At 38.9% G+C, this 25,145-nt stretch overlaps 3 protein-coding genes across 4 annotated transcripts in view; all 3 read right to left on the reverse strand.

The window, feature by feature from the left end:
* LOC307020144 (E3 ubiquitin-protein ligase MARCHF6-like) overlaps positions 1 to 3,666 on the reverse strand; it is a 30,890-nt gene extending 27,224 nt beyond the window's left edge. For both annotated transcript variants that reach the window (XM_079651309.1, XM_079651308.1), the window contains exon 1: positions 3,399 to 3,666. In XM_079651309.1, the coding sequence (XP_079507435.1) occupies positions 3,399 to 3,417 (19 nt within the window). In that variant the 5' untranslated portion in view covers positions 3,418 to 3,666. The remainder of the gene's footprint in view (positions 1 to 3,398) is intronic.
* Positions 3,667 to 3,814: 148 nt separating this feature from the next.
* atpsckmt (fATP synthase c subunit lysine N-methyltransferase) lies at positions 3,815 to 6,159 on the reverse strand. Its single transcript, XM_079651311.1, has 4 exons — positions 5,665 to 6,159; positions 4,895 to 5,032; positions 4,753 to 4,803; positions 3,815 to 4,587 (listed from the first exon to the last, which is right to left on the reverse strand). The coding sequence occupies exons 1-4, from the start codon at positions 5,935 to 5,937 to the stop codon at positions 4,366 to 4,368; spliced, it is 684 nt and encodes a 227-aa protein (XP_079507437.1). The 5' UTR covers positions 5,938 to 6,159; the 3' UTR covers positions 3,815 to 4,365.
* A 132-nt stretch (positions 6,160 to 6,291) lies between these two features.
* On the reverse strand, positions 6,292 to 24,195 carry LOC307020145 (neuropilin and tolloid-like protein 1). Its single transcript, XM_079651310.1, has 10 exons — positions 24,027 to 24,195; positions 21,495 to 21,560; positions 16,601 to 16,735; positions 16,267 to 16,515; positions 12,353 to 12,394; positions 12,069 to 12,196; positions 9,126 to 9,354; positions 8,462 to 8,575; positions 8,229 to 8,373; positions 6,292 to 7,842 (listed from the first exon to the last, which is right to left on the reverse strand). The coding sequence occupies exons 1-10, from the start codon at positions 24,052 to 24,054 to the stop codon at positions 7,302 to 7,304; spliced, it is 1,677 nt and encodes a 558-aa protein (XP_079507436.1). The 5' UTR covers positions 24,055 to 24,195; the 3' UTR covers positions 6,292 to 7,301.
* Between the last annotated feature and the right edge of the window lie 950 nt (positions 24,196 to 25,145).

Here is a 25,145-nt window from a genome sequence, read left to right on the forward strand (position 1 = left end):
ATAACATGAAATCATACTCCTGAAATATTTCATTCCATTAACTTGGCATGTTGCATTTTTATCTACAGATGAAGATTTAAAGTTTTTACAGTCATAGGCACATAGCTACAGTGTAGTTGTAATGATAATATTAACGTTTTTACAGTCAAACGCACATAGCTACAGCCAGAGCCATATAATAGAAGAGTTACGACATCTTCGTTCACTCCAGTGGACAAGTTTTTTTACAGCAATGGCGGATCGTGGAGCCCTCAATAGTTCCCTGGAAGTTAGCTTGCCGCTGACTATTGAGGCTATCTGCGGCTAGCAGCGCAGTAGAGTTGTAGCATAATAGACCGTTCGTGTTGGACTTTTAAAGGTAAGAAGACGTTTAAAGATTTATATTGCGGATATTATTGGATTATCCCTAAATCAATATATTTAGGGAACGTTTACAGATAACAGATTAGGCTAGGATACCGGATAAAGTTAGCAACACACTATAACCATGAACAGCCTATTAATCCGTTCTCCTAATGTTATTTCAACCCAACGTTGTGGAATTAGAGAAAAGGGGCTTCTTAACGTGCTTTTATCCGGGATGGAGGGAGTTAAATATTAGTTAAATATAACATTGGGGCGTGTGATTGTAGTGGGTAGAGCTGGTGAAATGAGGATATCCATCTTGGAGTTCAAGCTAGTATAATATAGTTAACGTTACACAATAATAAGGAAGAGAGCTATTTTTGTGATACATCGCTATTGATATGGATTTATAGTGCATATTTGAGACTTCCAAACAGTAAACAAAAACGTAACTTATGGGTGAGTGTTTTTAGCAGAGTCATATAATGTCCTTGTGATTCTGTTTATTATTAGCCTACCTGTCTGTATTATGCTGCAGCTCAGCTGATTTTGGATTGATGGCAAAGGGAGAGGGACTTAAGTGAGAGTGAAAACACAAGGTAAGTTTAAAATAGGTCAGCAATTTCCTATCCTATAGGTTGCTATATAGATGTATCCAACCCTTTCTGCTGTCTTTGTCTCCCTCTTTCATCACAAGAACCCCAGGGGGATTCAATGGAGCCTGAAGACCTGCAATGAGATCCTCACCCTGCACCTGAGTCTCAACTCCCAGAGTTTTGCAAGCCTCTCCCTGTTCCTTATTTTTGATTAAACAGACGTTAAGCTTCCAAATGGTGTGGTCTTCGTTTTGTGAAAAATATGATTATAGATATGTTGTTGTTGCTGTTGCTGTCTTTTGTGATAGTTAAATTGCTCCTGCTGACTTGAGCCAGACATTCTTTCCTCCTCTCTGTGTCAGTGGGGAAGCCGAACATTTGTACTCCTTTCTCTGAGCGATTGGAGCATCCCCCGGCAGCACAGCAAACCATGGGGGAGACGATATGCCAGGACAACACAGAGGAAAAGGCACAGACAACCTGCATGCACGCTATTCAATGTTTATTGAATTCCATTTATTTACAATGGATGTTCCTAAAACAACACATTTAACATCATCATGCTGCTGCTGCTAGTCCTTTGACTCATTGTGCTGTCAGTTGACAATCATTGATAGGCACCTGTCGGTCTCCTGTCCTTTCTGAAAGTCATAGATGACATTACTCATTTTGATTACTTATGTCCTCAATTACCAGGGGATTACTGAAACCACCATGAATTAAAGAAATGGTAGAAATGAATCTAATCTGAATTTTGAAACCTTCCTTCCCATCCCCTCCCTCTAAATATATCAATAAACATTAGGATGTGATGCTCCTGACTACCATACAGGTTTAAGAAGATAATATTTGTTTTAAAGAATTCAAAGCAATAAACAACAGGCTCTTTAACCAAGGCAATGTTAGCCTAACATTTATATGTTAACAGGTAAGATAGCTGTTCACACTTTCTATTTTCTACTTTTTGTAATGCTATTTTATTTCTATTTAAGATGTTTACATTTTCGATTGTTTGATTCTTGTCTTTTAACTGTCTAATATACTATGCCTGCTCTTTTGCTGCTGCAGCGTAAACATTTCCCCAATTGGTATCAATTTCTTTTTTTATCTTAAACCTCAAATATTAGCAAATGTTACTTTAAAAAAAAAATTGATGTAACTACATACACATATCAATATGTTGTATAAATATTGCAAATCAAAACCTTTATTGACCAGTAATTACCAAAAATGCGTTTCTATCCTGTTATTTATGCATTCAAATCGTGATTCAAATTGCCCGCCACGAACTTCCGGGGAACTATTGAGTCTTCCTGAACCACGTGACGATCAAGCATTTTGGACTTCCGCTGTCGCAACTCTTATATCTATATGGCGCCGGCTATAGTATAGTTGTAAGGACAATCTTAAGTCCCAGGCTAACAGTGCCATATGCAATACGCTTAGAACAAAGAAATAAGCAAAATAGTACAATGAATAAAGTGCAAGTGATACCATAGTGCAAGTAAATGTAGTAGTAATTTGCCTTAAACTAAACTCATGACACACCTTTAATGCCAAAAGTTGAAAATAATTTTAAGACCATGCAAGCTTTCTGCATAAACTTTTCTCTCTCAATGGTTTCAGGAGTTGCAACTAAAAACATTTGTGATTGCATTTGTAGGTCAATGACAGTAGGGCAAACTGCAATTCTTGGATTACCTGTGTCACTGGATGACCAAAATAAAATGACTATAATTAGCCCAGGGTAAAGAGCATACGACATGTGGGGATACCCTGAGTATGTACTGACTGACTTATTAAGCTATACTCATATTAACTAGAACACTATATCACAAAGTGTGAGCGCAGAAACGAATGGCTGTAATGCATTTAAAGCATAAATAGTGCTCAGAGTAAATGTGTTGTTTAAAAGTACCAGGAACGACAATAGTAAGATTACAATTGTATGTTTTAGAATGTCAATTACATTGTATTCTACATTGTAACACGAGCATTGGTCAACGTGGCAGGTCAACCCAGTGTGTGAATGTAACGTTAGTTATTATACTGTACGTAATAACGGTTGTTTTTAAACTATACTAATGTGTTGCCGACGTTAATAATAAGCTATTAATTACTTTAATGCAAAACTGCTGTCTTCTAAGATGTCACATCATATATTTGTGGACAATACAACGTAAGTTTAAGTGAACGCAAACAGAAACCTAACGTTGCTGACTTTACAACAGCTGATAGCTAACGGGAGTAAGTTGAAGCTAGTTAGCTGGCTAGCTAATGCTAATTGGCTAGCGGTTTCTAGAATTCTAGTGAACCTCGGTCAAAGTGAAAGGAAATGTAGGAGCATGCATTCCCACTGGCAGCAGTGACATGGTGGTTTGAGTGTGATACAGACAATGTTAGTATCTTTATTGACTAGTTAAAGCGTACATGTTAATCAAGTTTTAACATAGCTACCTTCCTCAGCGGTGTCCATCTTGACTGGCTAATAATGCAGCCCTGCTCCACAAGTCAGGCCAGTCAGTCAGTAAAAAGAAAGCGACAACCGCCTGCTATCTTCATGTAAACATCTTAAGTTATTGTTCAGTTCAAGCTCCGAAGGTCTCGACGAGACCATACGTTTCGTAATTAAATAAAGCTTTTTCTCTTCATAGTACTTCAGCTAGCGGTCAGGACATGTCCAACTCCACATCGTGCTGTTATGTGGTGTTTACACCATTAGGTGGCAGTCAAACGCAGTCCACCAGCTTGGTAATGACCGACTGTATATAATTACATCACTTTATTTCATAAATAAACATGTATAAACATATGACAGTTCAAGAGGTTTTCTGGTTATCATGCAAAATAATGTTTGTACAATACAAACAAAGTTCTACCAGACAGGGTTGCTTTTATTTTCAATCCACTTGACAATATTAGAACTTTGTCTTTCTCTAAAGGAATTACACTTTCTATAAGTAATCAAAGTTACGCAATTAAACATTGCTTAACATAACTTATACTTTCTCATTAATCATAGTTTATGTTATCTTTAATCCAGCACGTATACAAAATTAAAAGCCCAGTTGATCATTCACCCCAAAAGTGAACATGGGAGTAAAATAATCCTGTTATAACTGTAAAATAAGATAATAAATACTTTATTGATCCCAATTTGGGAAATCTTTGCATAGACAACTGACTTTGAGTAAGTGTAACCACCCACCAAGGGCAGTGTCAACCAGTCTTATTTCCTACTTTGCCCAATATCGTACTCTGACATGTGGTGTAAAGACATAACACTTTGTAGCACTTTTTTTTTAATCAGTCCTTCCCAGCATCTTCAGGCCGACCCCACAGTAGTGGATTTAAAATAAAATAAAAGAGATTGTCCCAGTGTTGAAAAGCATGATGACATTTTTCAACAAGATAAGAGTTACATTTATGTGGGTGAATCTGGTTTATCTTTGGGTTCTGGTGTCATTTCCCTTGTCATGCCATTTTGCAACTGTGTTTTAAATGTCTTGGCATCGTACACCCAAACAGTGTCTATGCCCTCTCCGGCGGTGCATTCAGGGACCCAAGTAGGAAAGGGAAAGCGGCATGCCACCACCTTGGCTGTACTAGGTAACTCGCTTGCAAGCTTCACCTCCAGCTGGTCCATCTGCAGATACAGACAGCAACAATTAAAATATCAAGTATAAGAATATCAAGAGTCATACAGGGATTTTAAATATTTATTTGTCAATTCAAATGCAAAGCTTATAGGCGGTAGAGTTATAACTTGGGGTCTTGATAACATTAAAGTAGGGGGAAAATGGGGACTCACCATTTGAGGGACTCCAAATATGACAACATTGGAGTATTGAGCAAAACTGACCTAGAAAAAGAAAGAAAGAATTATGTAGTCAAAATAAATGAATTGTGGTGACGAGTCACAACATAGTATGTTCAAATCATGTCTCACTGACCTTCCATAAGTCAGAGATGTGGAAGGAGGTGGAGCGGTGGACTCCCTCTCTAAAGGCCTTGTAGCGAGAATACCACACCAGCCAGGGGTTCAGCTCAAAGCCTGACGCCTTAAAGCCATGCTTAGCTGCTGCTATCACCTGCAAGAGGAAGGAGGGTGAAGGGAAATTCAATACATCACTAACAATATACAGCAACTGCAGCATCAGTTGGATGTAAAGCAAGTATGGTATTCATTTTGAGAGTATTATCTGATGTATCTTAAATTTGAATTTGCAAGAGGTGGATTTTTTTTTTTTTAAATATATATTAAGATTTCACTGGTTTTTAATGTGAAAACAACTAAACATAAACCAGAAAATATAAGCTTAATATGAACTTTAGGAGAGATATAAAATATGTTTAATAGACATATTTTAGGCTAAAATGGCTCTGGAATAAGGAGATTCCTGCTTTTGTTTGTTTTCATATTAAAAATGAATACATTTGGATTTAGGCCTGACAAAACAAGACATTTAACTTCACCAACTTGGATGGACCTTTGTTATGTATTTCTTTTAATCATTTTCTTGCTTTTATTTGCAGTTGTTTTGCTTCTTTTTGTAGTCTTTATGCATATGTTCCTGTTTGGTATTGTGGGAGTAACACTTTGTAGGTTATTGCTGGTGAGAATGGGGAGATATCTTCAGCACAGTCATCCATGCTGACTAAATCTCACGTTGCCACAGGTTTGCCACTGGTTTACCACAGGTTAAGACAACAAAGCACTTACTATCCTTCCATCTCCACTCCCTATGTCCACCAAGCGACCTGTTCTGACTCGCAGCACCCTGAGGACATTCTCCACCTGAGCCGTGGTGGCAGGGACGAACGGGAGGCAGACTTTCCTCAGGGCAGGGGTGACAAACGGAGTCGCTACTGCATACAGGGCGACCAGTGACCCTCCTAACAACCCAGTGACGATGAGACCAAGGTTACTCCTGCTCTTTTTCTCCGTTACCTGTCCTGCTGCTACTGAGTCCAAAAAAAGCTCCTCTTGTGACATCTTATTGGAAACGCAGTACGTTTAAATCCGTAACTTTAGCCGCACTTGGACTGTATGAATGACAGCTCGGATTCGCCTTAATGTTAGCTGACAATGCTAGCTACCTAACATACATGTCATATATAAAATATATAATTTGTCGTGTCAAAAGCGAAAAACAAATGATTATTTGCCAAAGAATAAGCTAAAGAGAAAGTCCCACAAGTCTTAAAAGATGACCTGTGCGTCGCTCTAATGAGTCCGAGAGGAAGACAAAGATAATCGGACGAAGGTTCCTTTCTGCTTTCGTTCCCTGGTAAGTGCATAAATACAAATAATTGCAAATAAATGCACACACATGCACACATTAAATGACAATGCCATGGTGCCATGCACTGTAAAGGAAAAAGCTGATGTTTAATTAAATAAATAAATAGAGACAGCCATTTAACCAACATGGATAATTCATCCAGAAATAAAACGAGATTACATTTTGAAAAACAAATACACATGAATAATATCAATAAATACTCACAAACAAACACAACTAAATGGCTGTCAAATGAATGAATGTATGACGTATCAATTTCCACAGAAGCGTTTCTAGAACACTGTATATTGGATTTGCAAAACAATATTTTGCTACAGGTTTCTTTGAGTGTAGACTTGACAGTAATGACTAGATAGAATGTTTCCATGAATTGCTGTCCCTGATAATTACAGGCTTTTCCTTTATGGTTCTAAAAATGTTCTTAATTTGGTGGTGCAATGATGTCATCCATGCAAAAAGATGTTCTCATATACAATGCAGTCATTCATATATCCTATTCCAGACTTGAAACAAGGAACAAATAAGGAACAAAAGTGAAGTAGTATTTATATTATAGTACTAGTGTGTTTTTCACAAACTTAAGTCCACTCTACTCATGTTGCAAACTATGTAAAACTTCCGGTTATTCCACTAGAGGGCCATAATGCATTATAAACACAGAGTATACAATAATAATAAATACTATACATTACCCTTGCAAAACATTGTCAGTGATTGACCACGAAGTATTATAATATTTTGCCATAAAATTAATTATAACATGCTTTATAATATGTTTTGATAACTGTTAAAAATAAATAGAAATATATATAGAGCAATAGGCAGACAATAAAACATAATAACTATGTTTATAATGCATTATAGACATGTGCATCTTATGTGCTACCGCACTTCCATTTAATTTGAAGTATGAAAGCCAATAACATTAACAGAAGCTGTTAAGAGGAGCATTAGGTTCTATAAATAAAACTGAAATGTAATTGAACAAAACAAATGTTCCCATCACCAGACTACAAATAAAGGGGGCGGGTTATTTTTTGCCCTTTTTCTTACATTAGAAGTCATTAGACAGTGTACGGTGGACGGTATGGTCCTGCTCTGAAGTGCCATGGTGCATATGATTGTGGTACATGCGTTGCCGGCTGGTGGTGGGACCATCATCCATCATAAAGTCCTCGTCCTCTTCTGCCCTGTAGCCCTCTGCCCCATCCTGAGAGTAGCTATGCTTCATCATCAGGATGCTCCTGTGTCCTGCGGGTGTGGTATGTTGGGAGAGGTGCGGTGACTGTTGGCTGCCCATCCCTGGAGGCAGTGGTGGTGGCAGGAGGCCCCCCCCATCAGCCACTATGGTTGCGTCCCTCATGCTCAGGTTGCTGCGACTACCGTGGACACTGCCATGCATGCTCCCCGGGAAAGAGCCACAATGGTGGTCACGGATGCATTTGGAGGAGGAGCGTCGGAGCTTGTGAAATTTCTCATAGTCCTCGGCCATGGCGGAATCGTTCACGTCGCCAGAGGGGGTGCGGCGCAGAGTGCAGAGCTCGTAATGAGGAGGCTCAAAACCAGGGTGGAGGAGGGCAGGGTCAAAGTCATCTCTGTTAAGATAGTTAAAGGAAAGAACACACACACACACACACACACACACACACACACACACACACACACACACACACACACACACACACACATACACACACATACACAAGTTAATATAGTTAATGTTCAGAAAAGCATTACAAACTGAGAGTATTTCTCAGAACAGCAACAGAAATCTGAATATTAAAGCCAGGTTTAAAATGTTGGCTTCTTTTTCCTAGGGTGCAGGTTTTAAGGGTCAAAGTGTTTTTCTACATAAATAAAAATGTAGGCCACGAATGATTTATCAACAAACCCCTCTGTAAAAATCATTAGAATAGAGATACCTATAAAAACAATCGTTTATAAATATTGAATTTTGAAATAAGATATATGAAAATGTAACCTGCGAATTATGTATTTCTTGCGAGGCTGTTTGACCTGGATGATGACAGAGATGATGAGCAGGATAAGAACCAGGCCACAGGTGACGCCGATAATAGCCATGTTAGTGCCATCCAGTGTGTCCAGAATACTGGCCTGCCTTTTCTCTAGTTAGGAAAATAACATACAAAATAATGACTTTATGTTCAGCTAGAGCCAACGTATAGCTGTATGGCAGCCATTGTGTCAGGGTACCTTTGCAGTGATTCTCGTCCCATGGGAAAACACAGTTCTGGATACCGTTGCAGACCAGCGTTTGGTTGATGCACATGTTGCTATGGCAAAAGAAAGTTTCTCCTTCACATGGAGCTGAAAAAACGGAGGCAGGAGTCATGCCATGGCGCACATAATATTGAAACATAGTCATTTTTAAATGTAGATAATTCTATTATATGCTTGGTCACTTGGGGGAAGGACAACAAGCTAAAAGACAACCTATTATAACCATTTACTGAACAATTGCCTATTGATTTAAACAAACTATAAAAACTGAGCCACATTAATTTGGTTTGGTTAATAAATGAATGCTTGGATCCCTATTTTTCTCGATTCAATAGGCCTTGATCAGATTTTTCTATTCATCATATCCTATTTCATCATTTGTCTTGGTGTAAACATTTATCTTTGTGATTTGGACTAAAACACCTTTTCAATAAATTACAAAAATATTCCGGGGTTGCGATGTTTACTGAATTGGAAGATGGAATCGTTCATCGGGCAACCCAACCCCCAAATAATATTGAGATAAGTATAACCAAAAACGCCACTAGAGAAGCTACAATTAGATTTGTGTGATCATTGTCAAGCATAGCCGGTGCACCGGTAAAAAGAGAGCGTGCAGGTATATAGATTCACTCACGCTCATGGAAAGTTGTAAAGAGGATCCTGAATTTGCTCTTCCTGCTACCCTCATCTGCCCACAGCCTCACCACACCCACAGAAGACACCAGCATGACATCGTTGGCCACCGTGGAGCAGAACTTATTCTTCAGGTGCTCAACCGAACTGCTGCCGTCGTAGATGGCAACGAAGTTACGCTTGCACTCGTTCGAGTTGTGCATCTCATATTCCAGGAAACGCAAGTAGATCTGTGGGCAAAGAGCTTTGATGTCAGTTACTGCTGCTGGCTTCCCAGCTAGCAGGGACCGTTCTCACAACTTTGGCTATAACGTTACCTACAGGTTCTACACCGTTTTAATCTGATGTTCAGAGAACCTTTTGAGGATGTTTATTATTTTTAAATAATGTTCCTATAAGGTTTAAGGTTAACTAAGACATAACGTTTTAACTGCAACATTCAGAGGATGTTTTGAAGATGTAATTGAGGCCTGAGATGACAGAAAGTTTTTTATAATATGTTCTTTTAATGTGATATGTTAACAAAATTGGAGCGTTTTACCTGCAACATTCGGAGGATGTTTTTTGGACGTTGTTGGGGTAACATATTATAGATGTTCTTTTATAAAACATTCTCTCAATGTTACATGATAACAAAAGAAGAACATTTTCAAAGCAACATTCAGAAAATGTTTTCAGGAGGTTATTCTTTTTTATAAAACGTTCCTGTGATGGTATATAAACACGGTCATGGTCAACGTCAGATTTATTTGTAGAGCGCTTTAAAAAACAAAATTGTTGCATTTGTTTGAAAAGGATGTTTTAAAAAATCTGATGTCACCACATTTTCCTTTTGAAAAAAACAAACAAGCACGTAATTCATGATAAGCTGTAAGCAGATATTGCATGTTGGCGGTGGCATGTGTGAGTTCCCAGCTAGACATTTTTGGTTCTCAAAAGATTCTGAGAATGTTACCATTCATTGTTCTAGGAATGTTTTCAGCGGGACATTTTTGTTTGGTTCCCAGAATGTTCTTCTGAAAGGTAGGATAACGTTCTTTCAAAACATTCTTGAAATGTTTGGTGATAACCTTCTTAAGATGTTTTTGATAACATTGTTAGAACATTATGCCCTACTATTCTTAAAATGTTTTCAGCGGGATGTTTTATTTTGGTTACCAGAATGTTCTTCTGAAAGGTAGGATAACGTTCTCTAAAAACATTCTTAACATTTTTGGTGATAACTTTCTTAAGATGTATGAGCGCATTGAGACAATGAATAGGAAGTATAAAAACGAATTTGCATGCCAATATTCACTCACATGCACTTACAATCACACTAAAGGTATGTAGGCCCACAGTATTCATAATATCATATGTGTAAAACATCAGAAAATAATCACACTTTTTTTCTAACTATAAAGGTTGTGTCTCGTATGTACGTTCTAACTGTTGGATAAGCTATCTGGCCGTGTGTGGTTTGGGAGGGTTGCGCATAAATATTGTCCGCTGTTTATGCATAGTGGAGAAAAATCGTTATTGCACCCTTTAGATTTGAGACCGACAGACATATAGAAGAACGGACCGACTGTCACTGCCCGTCCCTGAAACCCCTGTTAGTGTTTGTAACCCCCACCCCCCCCCGCCTGCTGGTCTGCTCTACACGGCTGGGAGCAATCTCCAATCAACCACACCTGCAACCTGCTCATCAGCCACACTATGAAGGCCTGCAGCCTGCACTCATTCCCTGCCGGATTGTTGCCGTGAAAGGTTTGTTGCGTGCCGCTCTAGCTTTTTGCCAGCATATTCTTTGACAACTTTGCCTGCTTTTGCCTCACACTGATTTGTGTGTCTCTCCCAGGAGGAATCCAAGGCCTTCCACACTCCCAAGACCAGCAAGGCCTCTCTACCCACCCTGGAACAACTGTTTCCCACTGCTGCCATAACCAACCTCCACTCCCAGCTCCCCTTTTCTAATAAACAAATGTTAGGCTCACCAGCTGATTCTGAGTCATCCTTTTACATGTGTTAGTAGTCCAATTCCAACAGTAAGTAAACTATCAAAATCATCTTAGTGACAACAATGGTCAGTCCACTTACCCAGGAATTTTGAGTTGAGAAATTAAAGGAATATTATGTCTTTATGTTCTAATAATGTTAAAATATTTCAGTAAATTGTTACCACAGAACATTTGCATAATGTTTTAAAAGTAAAGCACGTTATCCTACTCTAAAATAATAACATTCTGGCAACATAAAAAAATCTAACTTGCAGATGAAAACATTTCATAAAAACAAGAACAGTCCGGCATAATGTTCTAACAATGTTAACAAAAACATTTTAAGAAGGTTATCACCGAATATTTTAAGAATCTTTTTAGAGAACGTTATCCTACCTTTCAGAAGAACATTCTGGGAAGCAAAATAAAACCTCCCGCTGAAAACGCTTTAAGAATAGTAAGGCATAATGTTCTAACAATGTTATCAAAAACATTTTAAGAAGGTTATCACCAAACATTTTAAGAATGTTTTTAGAGAACGTTATCCTACCTTTCAGAAGAAAATTCTGGGAACCAAAAGAAAACATTCATAGAACAGTGAATGGTAACATTTTCAGAATGTTTTTAGAACAAAACATTTCTAGCTGGGTTATCCCTCATAATTTGTTTTTCCACATTTCTAGCAAAAGCTTTGATGATGGACTGATTTTAAAGAATTATAAGACATTTTAACAACGGCCAATCGACATTTACTCTATTACGTTCATCTAGTTCATCTCGAAATCCTTCGCTTCGTGGCTTATGCTAACACTTACGCAAATAAAAACTAGGTTAAGGGCTAAAACTAAATGGAAAAGTTAAATGTTGTAAACAAATAAGAGTTATCAAGAAATGACATGTTCCAGCAATACCATCACCAGCACCACCACATAGCAAGACCAAAACAGTTCAAGACAGATACGGACCCTAGCTCTTGGTGGAGCCTTGATGAACCACCTGCAGTCTACAGCCTCAGTCTGCAGCGCTCGGCTCTCCCCGGCTATCTGGCCTGATTCTACAAAGCCTTCTGGACCGCTCAGCTCAAACTCACAAACTGTGGAATACAATATTTAAAGTAATGTTAGTTTTAAGGCCTAAAAAATAAGGACTCAATCACAAAAAATGTATGCATTTGTATGAACTTATAGTAAGCAGTGTCTATTAAAGCTCTAATTATGTTGTGACTTAATAATACAAGTAAAATCCTTACATGGCAGAGCTGGCAGTTCCCCAGCTCCAGTAAACTCTGGATCTAAAAGCAGAAGATAAACGTGTTAGAAATAAATAAATATTTGGGACATTAATGGAAGTCTTTGAACAGTTAGGGGCAACCTTTAGAAAAAGAGTTGCATGGAAAAAATTGAAACAATTTCACACATTACCTCAAAATGCTTTTTTGATGTATAACGTAATGTCCCAAATCAAACGTATTACTAACTCATTGTTGTTTTAATTTTAAACTAAACATGGAGAAACGATTCATTCAATTAATAATGTATTTTTATCCACATTCCTAGTACAATTAAACCTGATTGAGAATTACCATGTAGATATAATCCATTTATTCCATTTGTTATCTCAAATTATGAAACTTTGTATTTGCAACATGTGAATAGTATACGCAACGAATAGTATCTAAGAATAGACCAACAAAAAGAAATACACAAAACAAAACTGATGAATATATAAAGAAATATTGCAGAGAAAAATAAAAACATCTGGCCAAGGTTTACATAATATACCAGTACATTCCCTCTGCCCCCCACCCCCCCTCCGATGCCCTTCTTTGAAAAGAAAAACACACACTTGGCCTCGGACAGGCAAGAGAAATTGTTTTAAACCTTTGTGCTGATGAATCTACTTGCTAGGTGGATTATAAACCCTGATATACAGGCTTAGTCCAGGACAGATTAGGCCCCGCCAGCAGTGACAACCTGGTAAAAAAATTCTACTCTCTTTATTTTGTTTTCCAAATTCTTCTGGAAGTACAGTTTGCATGTACACCTCAGCAAGCAAATGTGTCAGTCAGTAGGTATAATCTAAAAAAGAAAACAGGTGATGGAGTCCACTGAGGCTCACATCAAGAAGGACTTTTATTAATCCCCACATGTTTACTCCTGACTCTGCTCCAGGCTTGTCCAGATCATTCCCATTCATTCCTCTGTGTGTGTGTGTGTGTGTGTGTGTGTGTGTGTGTGTGTGTGTGTGTGTGTGTGTGTGTGTGTGTGTGTGTGTGTGTGTGTGTGTGTGTGTGTGTGTGTGTGTGTGTGTGTGTGTGTGTGTGTGTGTGTGTGTGTGTGTGTGTGTATGTTGCAATAATGCATTCCCAGAGGATTTATACCCAATATGAGAAAAACATGTAAGATCAGATGAAGGCACAATATAGGATGGTTTGTGTTAATCCTCCCTTAATATAATTCAGCTAGAAGGTATGTGGCACAAACCAGAACATTGTGGATTAAAACAACATGTATACTAAACAAACATGGAATCATATCAAATGGTGTGAACCAAAACCAGACGCCAACAGATGAAACAATTGCAGGCCAAAACAATCAACTGAAAGAAGCTAACATGCTCCGAACTGCAGTTAGATTAAATTAAATGCGTGAGTACACGCACTACAAATAAACCTTTCACGGACAATAGTCATGTGATCCATTGTTTGACACTACTTTACATACAAGGAGGAAAAGATTCTGGACTGATTTATTGAATGAAGCTGAAAAAACACATGACAACAGATATCAAAGATACTGATGAAGTTTAGTTAGTTTACCTCTCGCAACATACATTAACTTAAAAAAACTTCACAGCATACCTTTAAGTTTGGCTTAAATTCTTGTAAACTCACAAAAGTCAGCATAAACAAGAAAAGCATGCAATAACAATACAGTCTCTGCTAAAAGCAAGACACTGTTTGTGACTGCATTGTGTAACTATAATTCACAGAGCCACTGAAAGGTGATATTTTTACTTCTCTTGTGCACACAATGCAATGCCCCTTTCAAATACTACAGTCCTAAATAATGTGTGCAAGCATGTGTATATATCGAATGATGTAATTCTCTCCTGCCAGTAATGAGTAGAATAAGATGGGAGATTAGCACTTGGCAATGGGGACTCATTACATATGATGTAAACGGATAGAAATCAGCTTATCCTGATCTGCCAATAATGAAACAAATCTTCTTAAAGGGGAAATAGTATTTCCTTTAGATTTTCAGCTTCCGAAAAATATAAATGCTTATTCATGATTATAACTTTATAAACACTGGAATGTAGGATGACCTGTAAATTGTGTGAAAAGAATGAGGAAAGTGTGTATGATATTTGCCGAACAATAGCACTGAGTCCCAACATGCACAGACAAACAATATCATTACCAAACAACTTAAAAAGGGAGAGTGCCTGGAAAGGACACCCTTGTTAACACTGGAAGAGTCCTTGCCGAACAAAAAAGATAACGAATAACGGCTCAAGAAAGAAACATAACAAAACAAACAAAGAAATAAATAAACATACGGGTGTAGAAGGATGGACAGAGGGATGCTGATTCATCTTTGCCACCCCTCCCCATTCCATCAGTGTAGGTGGCCTATAAAATCTGCTGCTAATGAAGCCTCTGCCTTAGACTCCCTTAAGCTGCTACTGCGGCTCAGCACTGACAAGCTGTATTCCCCTGAAGACAAGCTTTCATTAACGTGTGTGTGTGTGTGTGTGTGTGTGTCTGTGTGTGTGTGTGTGTGTGTGTGTGTGTGTGTGTGTGTGTGTGTGTGTGTGTGTGTGTGTGTGTGTGTGTGTGTTTGTGTGTGTTTGTGTGTGTGTGTGTGTGTGTGTGTGTGTGTGTGTGTGTGTGTGTGTGTGTGTGTGTGTGAATAAATGCTCCACTCCTCTTCCCTGATCAGCTGGTGTGCTTACACTACAAATGGAAATGGAGGAACATCCCCAGCAGCCAACAAACCACTTTTAAAGTTGCAATATCTACGCACAATTTAAAAAAATTCCAACAACCTTTAATACAATTTAATTATAACAGGCTAAGTGTCCAGTGTCCATCGGTGTCAATGTCTGTTTTAATGGGACTGAAAGGGAAGATCTGTGTCAAAGAGGTTGCAGCCAACAACGTTAAAATTATAGCAGGGTCGGGAGAGCGTGCCAAATAAGGAGTGGAAGGCTTAGAGCAGTATTAATACTCGAAACATGAACCCTGCCAGCCAGACAGAGCGCCAGCTGGCATGATATAAAAACAATAATAAAACAGACAAACAAAATAAATAAACAGAATAATATAATCAATTATTTTCCACTTTTTTCCACTGTGACCTGACTAGGATGTCCTCCCATGAAAAAACATTCATTTGAGAAAATCCTGTTATTCTGCACAGATTACCACTGTTGTCCTTCGTAACCATGAAAACGAAGCTCCTTTAAGACTAACAAAGTAATCATACCCAAACTATGATGTTTTCCAAAATGCATCCCTGTGAGGAAGGGGCCATTCGGTGTGACTGTTAACCTGGACGGATTGTCTTCCATGCTAGGGGAATCCATCGATGTTGAACATGGACCCGTCTCGTCAACAAGGCTTTTTGGGGATAATTTTTCGCGGCCATGAACATTCATAGCTACCAATGTTCATTAAACAAAGTTTATCATTTGCTAACTTTCTTCTGAAAATATACGCATTGAGCTTTTGCCGAGATAAGTTTACCTTAGCTAAGTCATCATGATTGTTAGTTAGGATTCACATTTTAGTGTCAACATTTAAATACTCACGTCAAACTATTAAAGAGTGTTTAAGACACACAGTTGGTGAAGGGATCAGAACAAGGGCTCGCTAACGCCCTAATGCTAACACATGCTAACTGCTATCAATCAAAAAAAACACTGCATCCCTAGCATTATGGGAATATACGAAATGACTCAATATAAAGAGTTTTCAAAACTTAAATTAACACTTTGTACTATCCACCCTCATTAATTTCAATAAGAACACTTAGATAAAGTGCCACAGGTGTCAATGCTAAACTTTTGCCGCAATGGGCCTCACCTGGCAACACTTAATTTACGTATAAGCGTGCATTCCTGTTAGTTCTGTTAACCTTATCACCCATCACTCACCTTGTGTGAAGTTATAATGGGCAGAGAAACCCATGGCCTCCAGTTCCCCATCAGCCACAAACTTGATGTACAGGTACCTCCCACTGGAGCGGACATATGAAGGGCTTTCCGGCCCACAGAAGCGCCCGAGGATTGGAGAGAACACGAATGGCCCATCCCGTACCTCGATGTGGTCGAATTTACACTCCCAGGATGGCTCGATTGAATACTTCTCATCGAAAAACAAGTCGATGCACTGTCGTGGAGAGGCTTGAGAAAGAAGAGGGGTAGAGAAAAAGTGAGATAAAGATGGGACTGTCGGAAATGTCTTAAAAAACAAATATGGAAGCCTCACCTTCAATAATATAGACACATTCTCTCTCAGGAGGGTATTTCTCTGGGTAGTTGGGTGAGGTGAAATACCCTCCCTCAGGCTCCTTAATCCAGGTCCCACACTGCCCAGCTGGTGTCACACCCGAGTTGTTCTTCACTGCAAACACAAGAAAGAAGTGAAAAGACAGCAGGCAGAAGAAAGTGTTTAGCACACCACTATTTTGTCATAATTGATCTTCTTTTAAAGATCTTGTAGTGCAATAGGGGTTTTTAATTGATGGTAAACCTCCACTGGTTGCAAAGAGTAACCTGATTGTATAAAAGTCTATGAGAAATTCATCCTTTGTTAGTAATTGTATCGCTCGAAGTGGAGTCGAAAGAGATGAGTTTTCAGTCTGCGCCGGAAGATGCGGTTTTTATTTTATTTTCAAATCTTATCAAGCATGTTCTTTTTAAAACATGAAATAATGTATTTTAATGTCCCTAAAGCTCCCTTGATGAAAACATTTCGTACTGCACACTTGAGTTTTGTTTTTTACTTTTGCCAAGGATGTTAGATTTGGCCTCGGTTTTCGTCTATCTTTGTTTGTCTTTCTAGAAACTTCTGGAACAATGTTCATGAAACTAATGACGCCTCCCAAGATGACAGCACGTTGATTTGTTTTCTGTCTCTGTTAGTGTTCTAACTAACATCCTCGTTCTTCTTGTGCATACTGACATTTTATCATTTTTATTTAGCTTTTTAGACCCGTTTTTAAATTGGTCTGCTGCGCTTTTAAAAACGTTTTAAAAGCTTGAGTTTTTGGGCTGTTTTGTGCCGGTGCCTCGCTGTGACTGGATTGTTTGCTCTCTGCCTGAGCTTTCGCTCCTTCGGACTCTGGATTGCTGTCTGTCCTGCCGTGCTGTCGGGGGCTGATGCACCTGAGCTGCGGATTCACCTGAGCTGCGGATCCTGAATTGGGTGTGTTAAGGCACTATGTTGCCTAAAGCTACCCTTGTGTTCGCTTTCTTCCTGGGATTAATTGTCAGACCGCATGTCGGCAAAACTGACGGGTTGCCTCCCAGCAATATCTCTATTCACTTCGGACTTTCAGATGGTGGAACCTCTGGAGCGCTGACTCCATCGGATAGTTTTTACCAAAAGCTGATGTTTCATGGCACGAAATGCGCTCTCCCGTTTGCCCTATTTACTCTGGACTAACTAATATCGAAGGATTGGAGCAGCCCCGCCCCCCCGAGGAGCGACGCGTCCAGAGCCCATGTGAAAAAATCATCTTCCAGACTGTTAATATTGTTACTGCTACTACTCTCTGGTAACGTTAACATTAACCCTGGTCCTGAGTGTTTCTCTGCTTCCTTGCATAATTTGCCAACTCCGAATGAGTTTAGCTGTAGGCAAGGATTGGGTTTTCTGCATGTTAATGCTAGAAGCCTAGTGCCCAAATTAGATGTTTTCAAGACCTGGTTTTTAGTTGCTAAACCTGATATTGTTGTAGTTTCTGAAACCTGGTTAAAACCGTCTGTCACTGACACTGTTATTCACATTGATGGATATAATGTATTCAGAACGGATCGTAAGGGCAGAGCTGGTGGTGTTGCAATATACACTGCTGAGAAACTACAGTGCTCAGTCCTTCACTCAATTTCAATTCCAAGGCAATTTGAGTTGCTAGCAGTCCAAATAACTATAGCAAATGCTCCTCTCACTGTTATTGGCTGTTATAGGCCTCCATCGGCCATCATGGATGCAACTACTAGCCTTACTGAATTGTTGTCTATGTTTTCTTCTGAAATCATATTAATTGGTGATTTAAATTGGGACTGGTTGAGTGATAAATCTTCACAGTTTAAGCAGGTTTGTGATTCTTTGAACTTAACTCAGCTTATTGATAGTCCCACTAGAATAAACCCTGCCAAACCCAATAACGATACCCTTATAGATGTCATTCTAACAAATGCAGCTCATAAGTATGTGTCTGTTGGTGTTTTTCCTAATGATATCAGTGACCATTGCACTATTGCTTGCATTAGGAGCACTAAGTTGCCCAAAGCCAAGGGCCTTATTGTCCTCAGGCGCTGCTTCAAACACTTCTCTGAGCAGGCTTTCCTACACGATCTGGCGGAGGTTAAATGGCACTTCATAGCGTTAATTCCATCTGTTGATGTTGCCGTCTAATTTTTTATTGATCACTTTTTATCGATTATTAATAGACATGCCCCCCTTAGAAAATTCAGAGTCAAGAATAGGAACACTCCATGGTTTACTAGAGAACTATCTGATCTAATTCATGATCGAAATAAGCGATGGTCTTTAGCTAGAAAGTCTAACACTAGTGATGACTGGCTTCTTTTTCGTGTCCTCAGAAATAAATGTTCAGCCCTTATTAAAAAAGCTAAAACTGATTACTATCTGAGCTTAACCACTGATTGTTTTAATGACCATTCTAAGTTCTGGAAAACAATTAAATCACTTCAGAACAAGAAAGTTTCTAGTTTCCCACAAAAACTGAAGGTCAGTGATTATTTTATTTCAGATTCAGATGGTATGTCTAATGCTTTCAATGCTCACTTCAAAAAGGCTGGTCACATTTTTGATGAGCAAAGTCATGACTCTCTAAATGGTCGTACTCACAGCCCTAGTCAAGAGATGAGCTCCCCTGTTTTTGATTTTGCTTCTTTCTCGGTCTCTGAAGTCTTACAGGGTTTGCACTCAATTGATCTTAAAAAGTCTGCCGGGCCTGACGGCCTCGACCCATTCTTTTTAAAAATTGCAGCTCAGATTATAGCACAACCAGTAACTGATATTTTTAATCTCTCCCTGTCCACTCACACACTGCCAGCTCTGTGGAAGCAAGCTCTGGTATCGCCCCTCTTGAAAGCTGGTGATCCCACTGAGTTAAATAATTATCGTCCTATCTCAAATCTTTCTGTGTTATCAAAGATTCTTGAGTCCCTAGTTTCTACTCAGCTAAAACTTTTTTTAAATTCACACAACATCCTTAACCCTATGCAATCTGGATTCAGATCAAAGCACAGTACTGTGACTGCCAGTCTGAAAGTCTTAGATGATATCAAGGCTGCTTTGGATAACAAATCTGTTTGTGTTGCATTGTTTATTGACCTAGCCAAAGCATTTGATACTGTAGATCACCACATTATGTCTAATGTTATGTTGGTGTCTCGTTTCGGTCATAATGCCATTTGTTGGTTTCAGAGTTATCTAACCGACCGTACTCAATGCGTCAGGTTGGGTAGCACTGTCTCTGACCCTGTCACCTTGGAGAAGGGCGTTCCACAGGGCTCTATTTTGGGGCCTTTGCTCTTTTTATTATATGTAAACAATATTTGTAATCAGATGCAATTTTCTACCTATCATATGTATGCTGATGACACTATTGTATATTCATGTGCTCCTTCTCTGGACATGGCCGTTTCCAATTTAAAATCTGATTTTATCACGCTGCAGCATGCACTTCTTGATTCCAAACTGCTTTTGAACAGTAAGAAAACCAAAGCAATGCTTTTTGCTCCCAAGTCAGCGTCCTCTTGCCTCTCCATTGACACCCTTGATGGCGTCTCTGTTGAGTTTGTTGATATCTACAAATATCTTGGCTTTTGGTTGGACAGTAATCTGAACTTCAAACACCATATCGAAGTTCTAACAAAGAAATTGAAATTCAGTCTTGGCTTCCTTTACAGACTTAAATGTTGTTTTTCAACTTCATCCCGTAAAAGGTTGGTCTCTGGCTTATTCCTGTCCCAGCTGGACTACGGTGACACCATTTATAGATTTGCCTGTCCCACTGTCTTGGCCAAACTTGACCCACTCTACCATGCTGCACTGCGTTATATATCAAATGCACCCTATAGGACTCATCATTGCACACTGTATAGCCTAACTGGATGGTCCTCACTCACTATGCGTAGGATGCAGCATTGGTTTTTATTAATGTATAAAGCCATTTTAGGAAATCTTCCACTCTACATATGTGCCAGATTTGCTCCAGTTTGTGACTTTTACAACCTCAGATCCAGTGCCTTGATACGGTTCCAGGTTCCTGCTGTGCGGACTGAGGCTGGAAAAAGGAGTCTCTTTTATTATGGTCCTTGGTCTTGGAATGACCTTCAATCACGCCTCAAACTGACGTCACTTGTTTCTATAGCCTGTTTTAAATTGAAGTTGTCAGAAGTCCTTACCACCAGCTGCCCTTGCAGTAATAAGTAGTGCCTTTCTTACTGTCCTAATGTGCACAATGTAGTAACTGCTTTTTTTCGTCTTTTGTTTTCTTAGTTATGTTCTCTGTATTTTATATGTTTGTGTTATGTGTTATGTGTAACGTTGCTGCCTTCTTGGCCAGGTCAGCATTGTAAATGAGATTTTATCTCAATGCTTTTTATCTGGTTAAATAAAGGTTAAATAAAAAAAATAAAAAAAATCCCTTTCCCCCACGTGATTGTCTTAGAACTTGAATCCACTCGCAGGGTATTTATTTGTACAAGTTTTTACATACCTCTTACAAAGTGGTGGTGGCGTTAAGTCATGTGGCTGTGGTGTAGTTGTTTTCAGCCTTACTTTTTTTTACTTTTAGGCAATTCAATTCATCCTTCAAAAATCTTAAAAACACTGTTAAATTACTCTGCTGAACAAGTATCTTGTGAGAAAATAATAAATTAATACCGATTACGAGTTCAGAATGTCTACACATTGTTTGTTTTGTCGGATTAATTAAATTGTATTTAATTTCTCACAAATTCCATTTTAAGTCATTATAATAAATATAATTAAGATATTTATGTTTAAAAATGTACTTCATATTTCTATTCCGCACTTCTCTTCTTTAAGGGGCTTTAGCAGAAAATAGGCCTTTGAATGGTGAATAGTAGGCTACAGAACGATCGGTGTGTCGGGGTGATACCTTGAGTTTTTGTTTTGGTAGCTGAGGCCCCCGGAAGCTCACGTGAGAGGAGACTTGCTGCCAAAGCTGTAAGAAAACAAGAGATTACAAATAAAGTTGCAATGTGTCAGAAATGCACTTAAATGTCCAGTTGTTATAAATACAAAGTGTTTACAACAGAGCAGTTATAACCAGAGGTGGGAGAACTCAGATCTTGTACTTACATGGTGTGGGGTCTTAAAAAGTATTAAAAGTTGATAAATCAATTTAGCGAAAATTAAGGCTATTAAAAAGTATTAAAAAGTATTAAACGGTATTTTCCAAGGTAGGCTATTACATTTTGTAGCTTGTTTTCAATAAGTATATCAATTGTCCAAAGAGGCTGTATTCTACAGTCTGCCTGAATGTAATCATTGCGTAGACCGTGTAGTGCAGTGGTCACCAACTTTTTTAAGCCCAAGATCACCGACCTCTGCCTTGGTGAAAGGCGAGATCTACCTATTGCAAAATTGAGTGGAAAAGACGGCCCAGACAATGCTTCCAATTTGAGGCCTTTTATATAGGCTAATTGCATCTGAATTACTGTTACAATGAAGGCTCCATAATCAGCTCACGGCATATAGGCAGGGGTAAAGTGCTATTGGGGGGCGGACCTCACCTCCTCAAGGGGGGTCCGGGGGATGCTCCCCCGGGAAGATTTTTTTTTAAATATTGAAGTTCAAAGCATCAATCTGGTGCACTTTGAGAGCAACATGAAGAGATCTATGGATACCTCTCTCAGCACCCAGATGAAACAGAACTGTAAACAGATTTACTTTATCTTTATGGATATTTTACAAATCACATTAAACTGTATTCTTGTTTTACTGCCATATAGTAGGCTATGTCATACCTGTTTTTCATTTATTCTCTTATTGTTTGTATAACTATAATGATCATATGAAGGTGTGCCGCGGAAATAATCTTTTGAATAATTTGTGACAAAACTGTTCTAAACACTCAAGAGTCCTTTAGCTCACCTGAGCCCCTCAGTCTGACAGGAGAGGACTCTCTTCCAGCTTGTTGTGGAAACAGCTCCTTATGTCCGTTAGTGCAGCTAGCTAACCAGATGCTAACATCACGGTCCCCGCTAGCACCGGTCCCTCTCTCTCCCTCACTCCCTCTCTATCACACTAAATGCGCTATCGCCACAAACACACAGAGCCGAGTTTGAATGACACAAGCACACGTGTATTTCCATGCAACTCTCTGATTGGTCTGGTGTGTTGCCTCTGTTGCGTTCACTGAACACGGGAAATTACAGTCCTGCCGTCGTCTCTTGTGTCATGATGAGGTTCACGTAAAGCACGGTTAATGTGTTATATTATTGAGGTGTCTCAAATATACGTCAATCAAGTGGCACCTGCTAACGGGGTGGTGGATGATAGGTTTACATCTAAAAACGTATTTTTCGAACATTATTATTTTAATTTGATTTTTCTTTCTTTTGTTACTTTTTTTTTTACGGTCAACGATCTACCCGCAGCACACTCGCGATCGACCGGTCGATCGCGATCGACTGGTTGGCGACCACTGGTGTAGTGTGATTCTGTGTAGTTATGGCATCCCGTGTAGTGTGATTCTGTGTAGTTATGGCATCCCGTTGGATTTGACGTCATCTGAACAGTATATCGCACGCTCACTGCTTGGTAGCGCACGAAGGTCCGTTTACGCCGGTTGTTACACAACATCGTTATGGGGAAATGCAAGTTTGCGTCCAAATGGTTGGAAGATAAGGAGAAAGGACAATCAATACTGGATAGTAAATGTGAGGTAAAACTGTAAATGTAACCGGTTAAAACTCCAAGTGGCGGTGAGGTCTTAAAATGTATGGAAAGGGTCTTAAAACAAGTTCTTAAAAGGTATTACATTTGACTTCAGGATTCCTGCATATACCCGGACTTAAGCAGCACCGGAGTGTAGGAATACTCTGTTACAAGTAAAAAGCCCTACAATCAAAATGTTACTCAAGTAAAAGTAGAAAAGTATTGGCATCAAAATATACTTAAAGTAGGCCTACCAAAAGTGAAAGTACTCTGTATGCAGATTGGCCCATTTCTGAATATTATATAGCGATTCGATTATAATTATTGACGTGGTTATCAAAGCTGGTAAATGTGCAGCTAATATAATGACTTTGTACTGCAGGGTAGCTTTTGATTTGTTGATTTTATTTCACATTATTTATCAAAATCTGCAAAATCTGCAAAGTAACTAGGCTATACATAAATGTTGTGGAGTAAAAGTGCACAATTAACCTCTGAATGGGGTAGAAGTACAAGTATGTTGAAATACTCAAGTAAAGTAAAATTACCTCAAACTTGTAGTTCAGTACAGTACTTCAGTAGATCTACTCAGTTACTTTACACCACTGGTTATAACCATAGACTGTATATATAAAGGTTATAACACAAAAAAACGCAACCAATCGTGTTGAAGTATTTGAGGCACAACATGATGCACATATATAGCCTATACTAACAGGTTTTGAAACGTGTGCAGCTGTAAACTTACCGATGTGCAGCAGAAGTTTGTGCACCATTTCTGTTCCCTGAGGATGAGCAGCTCTGTTACAAATGTTTCAATTAAATAAAGTTGATCAAACGTCCATTCTTTGGGGAAAAATATCCCTCAGTCCGTCGTCCATCAGCTCCTCACAATAAGCGAATAATCCGAGAGCCAATCGACATTTCCATCGCTCTGTCATTCTCCCCGAGAACTCAAAGGATTATTCCCCCGTCCCCTCCAGCACAAACCTTCATGATTTTCGCTCCACCTTTAGGATGCAGTCGCATAATCTTCTCAAAACGTATAGACTCATTGACAATGCTGCGAGTGCGACCCGCAGTGCGTGTGCACGTGCGTATGTGTGTATGCCGGTTTGGGGAGTAACGTATGTAATCAGGAAGGAAGGATACAAAAAAGGTAACAATATTCTTGGTTGGGTGATTTAGCCTATTGTGGGACAATTTTTGCGTTTCAGACTTCTGGAATATTGCGATATGAAGCCAATAAATCCACACCCAGTAGCCTATTCTGAAATCCCCAGGATGTGTCCTAATCAAACTAAAAGAGAAAATGCAGATATCACACTCATAAAAGAAATGGTAGACATATCAGTCTCTTAGTGCCAAGTTGTCTCAGACAATCTGCATTTCCTAATGTGGGACAGTTCTGTCCAAAATGTGGGACAGTGAACAGTCTATTTTGAAAAGCCTCTTTCACCTTCATGTAATAAAAACATCTCACGTCAGTAACACTCAAAGCTAAATGTGCAATACCATGTTCAGCTATTTTACTATTTATAATGTTATTGTTGTTACAAAATCTAGGCTTATAGGTGTGAATGTTACATGGAGAATCAAACATCATCAAACAAACAATAGATTCTAATAGTGTTGATGTATTTATTACAAAGACATTAAGTAGCTATGAATTGCAAAGTTAAAATGTTTAAAATCTATGTTTAAAGTAAAAGATAATTGAAATGTATTTTACAGGGAACACATACAACTGCAGGTGTATTTGAAGGCAACATATCAAACATTGAGGCAGCTCATAAAACCTAAGCTGCGTAAAACAATTGCTTACAACAACATGCTGCTGTGAATTGCAAAGTTAATGTTATTCAAA

The sequence above is a fragment of the Notothenia rossii genome (assembly GCF_949606895.1).
Source record: "Notothenia rossii genome assembly, chromosome: 9".
NCBI classification, from domain to species: Eukaryota; Metazoa; Chordata; class Actinopteri; order Perciformes; family Nototheniidae; genus Notothenia; species Notothenia rossii.